Source organism: Podarcis filfolensis (genome assembly GCF_964270895.1).
Source record: "Podarcis filfolensis genome assembly, chromosome: 9".
In the NCBI taxonomy this organism is placed as follows: domain Eukaryota; kingdom Metazoa; phylum Chordata; class Lepidosauria; order Squamata; family Lacertidae; genus Podarcis; species Podarcis filfolensis.
In genome coordinates this window covers 36656378-36661527 of record NC_139610.1, presented here as the reverse complement: position 1 = coordinate 36661527, position 5150 = coordinate 36656378, and the positions used below count along the sequence as shown (strand labels likewise).

Here is a 5150-nt window from a genome sequence, read left to right as displayed (position 1 = left end):
CGGCCGCAGGGGGGAGCTGTGCGTGCCGCCGGGCAAACCCGCTTGGCTCGCTCCCAGTCATATGACTTGGCCGCCTCCATTAATGCCTGTTTGGGAAGAGAGGGAGGCGCCGGCTCAGGGGGCGGCGGGGCGAGGCGGAGCGCTGGAAGCGCAACTCGGGCTGGCCAGATCGTGGCTGGCATGGATGCTACTGCAGCAGCAGCAGTAGCGAGCGACCTGGCGCAGGTGTCTCCTGGCTCCCCACGCATGCTTCCCTAAGCTTAGGGCGGCAGCATGGCCCCCACGCTGCTCCAGAAGCTGTTTAACAAAAGGGGCGGCGGCGGCGGCAGCAGCAGCAGCAACTCAGCTTCTCCTTGTCAGGCGGCCAAGGAAGGCTCTGCGTTCAGGTGAGTGAGCAAAGTGCATGCATTGTGCCCGGATCATCGAGGTGCCTCTGCGCGAGTTATTTTTCCTCTTATGCATCCAGCTTTTCTCTCTCTCCCTCTCCCTCTCTGCCCCGCTCTCTTCTTCTTTCTTTCTCTTTTTGCTTATGCAGCAGCCACCGGGATTACCCTGCGCTCACGGCGGGCGCATTGGTCGGCTCGTTCTGCAGATCGAAAGGCGAGGGGAGAAATTGCTTCTTTTGCAGGTCCTACAGGTCGCTTTGGGACTCTGAGCGAATGCAGCGCTCCGCGAGGAATGGAGTTGATCCTAATGTTTAAATGGCTCTGAAATGGTTAAGACGTGCTGCACATGTTCAGCAGCTGTTTCGTAACAGCCTCCCCTCATGGGTAAAGTGCTCGACGCAGCTGGTGGGCCAGGCCTGTGGCTGCCTTTAGACTAGGATGCGCCCTCCCATTTGAGGTGCCTTAGGCACCTCTCTCTGCTTTGAGGTACCTTAGGCTGCAGTCCTGAATTCACTTACCCTGCATGTAAACCTCTTTGAGCTCCATAGGACTTGATTCTTCATAGGCATGGTTAGGAATATGCTGTTGGTTTTTTTGCTGCACTGAGCTTCAGGTTGGGGAAAGACTTTATTCAAGTTGATGTGATGTAGAGAGGGGATGTAGGACTTGAACTGTACCCTGATTGAAATCTTCACTCAACCAAGAGGTCAGAAAAAGACACATGCAGCTCTGAACGTCTTGAAAGATGCACGCAATACAAATATAATACTCTTGTGATGTATGTGCTATGTGTTACAACACACTGCAATACATTCCCCTTTTCACTTAAGCCCCACTGTGTTCACTGGGGTTGGCTCCTTGTAAGTGTGCACAGGATTTCAGTCCTCAGTAAGTAGTGTATGATGAATGGGAAACTTATGATCCTGGAGATCTTATTGAACTACAGTTCCTAATAGCTCTGACCATTGGACATGCTGACAGCATATAATGAGAATTGAGAGTCCATTCGCACCCAGAGGGCCATAGGTTCCCAAATGTTTTAGGAGTTGAGAATGTAGCCTTACGTGAACTTGCTAGTATGGCTTCAAAAACACTGCACCCTGTATCTTCTGATACAATTCATACATGTTTTCAATAGGAGTCTTAAACAACATCATTCATTCTAAGGACACCTCTTAGGTTTGTTTCTTAACCCAATATAATATTTTTAAATCCTTCAGTTTTAAAAGATGCACAAGCTATTGGGCTATAAATCAACACAATGTTAGTCTTCTGCTATTTGCTCTCCCTAGTACGTATATGTTTAAAATGAAGTCCTAAGAGAAAACTTAGGCCCACTCTAGCCTAAAAGCTTACACACTGTGTTTTAAAACAATTTTATAATGTTAAGCATTTGTGAATCCTCTCTACAGTTTTCTTAGATGTTGCCATTTAAAGACGCCTTGTTGTAGCCAGAGAGTAAGTATTAAGGCGATTTAGCATAAAACATTACAGACGTGTGCTACTCATCTGTTGAGCAATGAAATGATGCCAGCCCCATGATGAGCTGACGGTTCTAATATTTATTTTTCTTGTATTGATATTCTGCCTTTCTTCTATCACAGAGCCCATGCTTCTATCACACAGCCCCTCCTGTAGGTCATTTGTGAAAATAGGAGGGAGGAGAAAATTGCATTCAGTATTCGGTTCTGAATTTGTTTTCAAATGATGTTTAGACTACTTGGTTTTTAATTTACTACTGTATGCCCTTAGTGTATGTGTACTAAATTTACACACATGCATACTGATGCATGCAAACAACCTCATTGCCCAGTATGACTATTTGTCAACTCCTGGGTTAGGATAGCAACTGGTGTCTTGCCTTGTGTTAGTACTGACAGAATGCTCCTACGTATGCTGAGAATTACAGCTTCATGGAGATAGCTGCAGGTTTAATAGATCTCAGCCTTGTGGAAATGGGGCATGGTGTGGAATGAGCACTGTACTGTAGTGGTAGAACGTAAGCAGGGATTTAGAAGGGAGAGACCTGTGGCCCTCCAGGTGTTGCCAGGTTACAGGTCTCACCATCTCTGTGTATGAATTGAGCCATGTACAAAGTGAAGCTTATAACAGCAGTTGGAGAGTAGAACAGGAAATGTTACTATGTTCATGGAGGAATGCATCAGTGACCATCTCTGGTCAGGCTGCTCAGCACTTATTTTCAGGGTAGCTCTGTATATTTAGGAGTGGACAGAAGGATTGAGGTGACTCCATGATCACTGAAATCACTTCACACTTTTGTACAGTGAAAGGATATTTCTAAACCAAGTCCTCATTTCTGCTTCTAGAAATCTGAACAAGCTCAGTTATTCTATCTGCTTTGAACATACAAGCAAAATAAAACAATTTGCTTGAGCATTGCAGGCGGTACCTTACTAAGTCATACTCAGAGTAGACCCATTGAAAGCTAATCATTAAGCCCATTGATTTCAATGTGTACTTTACTCAGACACAACCCAGTGTTTTCGCATCATCATTTTCTTTCATCTGTGACTTTCTCCCCAGTAGACTTGCATTCATAAAAAGAGCTTCTCCATTGCAGTTTGGGGTCATATTAGTTTTTATTTCCTGTAATTAGTCTCATTGCTAACGTGGAGAACCAAATGGAGCAGCAATCTACAACCACAGAACCAAACTTCTGTGTGTTTGCTGTTCCCTTTTCCCCGTATTTGCTGAATAATCAGAGGGTTCAGAAATCAGTCATTTCATAATCTGTTCACTTGTATTGTGAGAGAGGCTGGTCAAGGCCAAAGCGATTACATCACATGTGTAGACAGCACACTTTCACATGACATCCCATTCCATTCATTGTGACTGGTTAGGTCTTGTGACTGGGTAATGTCTGGATCTTTTGCCAGGTTCTATCCTTTTGAAATGCTAAATATGCTGGGAAAATAAAGACTGAAAGGGGGCGGGGAGAAGGACTGGGCTGGGGGCTTTGATTTTCGCCTTCTCCCCGTTCAAAAACTAGTTCTGCTCATTTTAACGTTTTATTTTCCAACTAAACCACTCAAAGTAACATACCCTCCCCTTCAGATTACTCTTTTTCGTTAATCATGCTAAGTTAACACTGCAGTTCTTTTGCAGCCTCAGGTCAAATGGCCAACTTTTAACATAGGTGGAGAGGTCCTCCCTTCCTGGTTCCTTCTGATGTTTCCAGGTGGGAATCCTGTTGCATATATTAAAGCCTCATAACCGTTGCTGGGTCCTTGGAAGGTTATTGGAGTTAGCTGCACACATTCTGGCTGCGATTCTTATATAGCAGTTTTCCTCGGTCCGGTACCCTCGATATATCCCGAGGGCATTAGGCTAAGGAAGATGGATATATGATGACTTCCATGCCACCTCTCCATGTTTCCTGTGAAGTTGCCAGCATCCCCTACACAACCATTCTGTGCATGCCATCTGTGCAGTTCTGAGTGCATAATTTCTAAAAGTGTTTTGACTTAAGCTGATCTGGAAGTTCTTATCCCTCATCCCCTGTTACTTGACGGTGGGTCACTGTTACTGTTATTTCTTTTCTGTGCTCTGGAACTGAACCCTATCAGAGGCCAAGGTTATACCCAATTTTTGCTCCTTTTGCTGCAGGACCCATATGTCAACCTGAAGTGGACAGCTTGCACGATCATGCCCTATAGAGGCAGATCAGCTGCTGTGCTGAGTGTTGTCCTTTCCTAGTGCAGTTGTGAAATCTTTTTGCTTTGCAATGAGCCATTAGTAACAATAAGAGAACTAAACACCTAGCCACGTAGTACCTTTACTCCATAGTACTGTGATTGTGTCATCAAGCTGGACTAGCTGAACTAGTTGAGAGTTCAAATGTAAAATAGGCAATTTAGAAAAGTGTTGATGACCCACTTCCTAAGGGTGGGGGAATTGACATAGTTTGGCTTTTACTTTATGGCGTAAAGCTTTTTGGCTTCTGATACATTCACATGGGCTTAAAATTACTAGTAGGCTGGCAAGCAGGTGAAGGAGATGATCTCTATGCCTACGTGCTGTTATTAAAAGCTCTCTTGGTGTGATGCCATCACAATATACTACAGGCTGGTTGTGGTGAGCTGTTCAAACTGGTGATGATGAGCATGGCCACAGGCAACATTTGCAGAATTGAAATGTATGGAATCGCATGGAGCTCTAGTCAGTGGCGTAGCGTGGGTTGTCAGCACCCGGGGCAAGGCAAGTAATTTGCGCCCCCTAACCCGTGGATTTGCGCCCCCTAACCCTAACCCGCCCGGGTTGCGCCCGGTGTGGCCGGCCCCCCCTGCACCCCCCACGCTACGCCACTGGCTCTAGTATCCGATTTTAGAAGCATTTGAGAGTATCTCAGCGCCCTGAGTAAATCTGATGTACATCTGTGTCTTCTAGAATCTGGCCCCTCTTCCTTCAGCTGAATTGCCAGGCATGCAGTGCACGGGTAACAAAACTTGGTTGCATGTCCATAGAGAAATCCTTAATATTACTCAAGATATCTCTTTTGGAGCTTGAGGTTGTCTTTGCTGTTGTCTTGAGCAGCCTGCAGGTGGAGAGTGAGTTAGTGAGACTTCCCCTTTTTTAAAGTGATCCCATGAGTGCCTGCTTATGGAAATGTTTTGTGGGAATGTATTTCCCCCCCCCCTCGCCGCCTAGATTTTATACCCTGGTCCAGCACGGTTGATAAATTTGACTACAGGCATTTCCACCTTAGCAGCATCCTTATTTGGAAATGTGTGATATAAGCAGCAC

General features: G+C 45.6%; 1 protein-coding gene across 2 annotated transcripts in view; it reads left to right on the top strand.

Moving 5' to 3' along the window:
• The first annotated feature begins 45 nt into the window (after positions 1-45).
• The window catches only part of FNIP2 (folliculin interacting protein 2), a 44719-nt gene continuing 39614 nt past the window's right edge, over positions 46-5150 (top strand). Inside the window, exon 1 of one of the 2 annotated variants that reach the window (XM_083631064.1) lies at positions 46-386. In XM_083631064.1, coding sequence (XP_083487190.1) covers positions 274-386 — 113 coding nt within the window. In that variant the 5' untranslated portion in view covers positions 46-273. The remainder of the gene's footprint in view (positions 387-5150) is intronic. The other variant, XM_083631062.1, reaches the window with a different exon arrangement.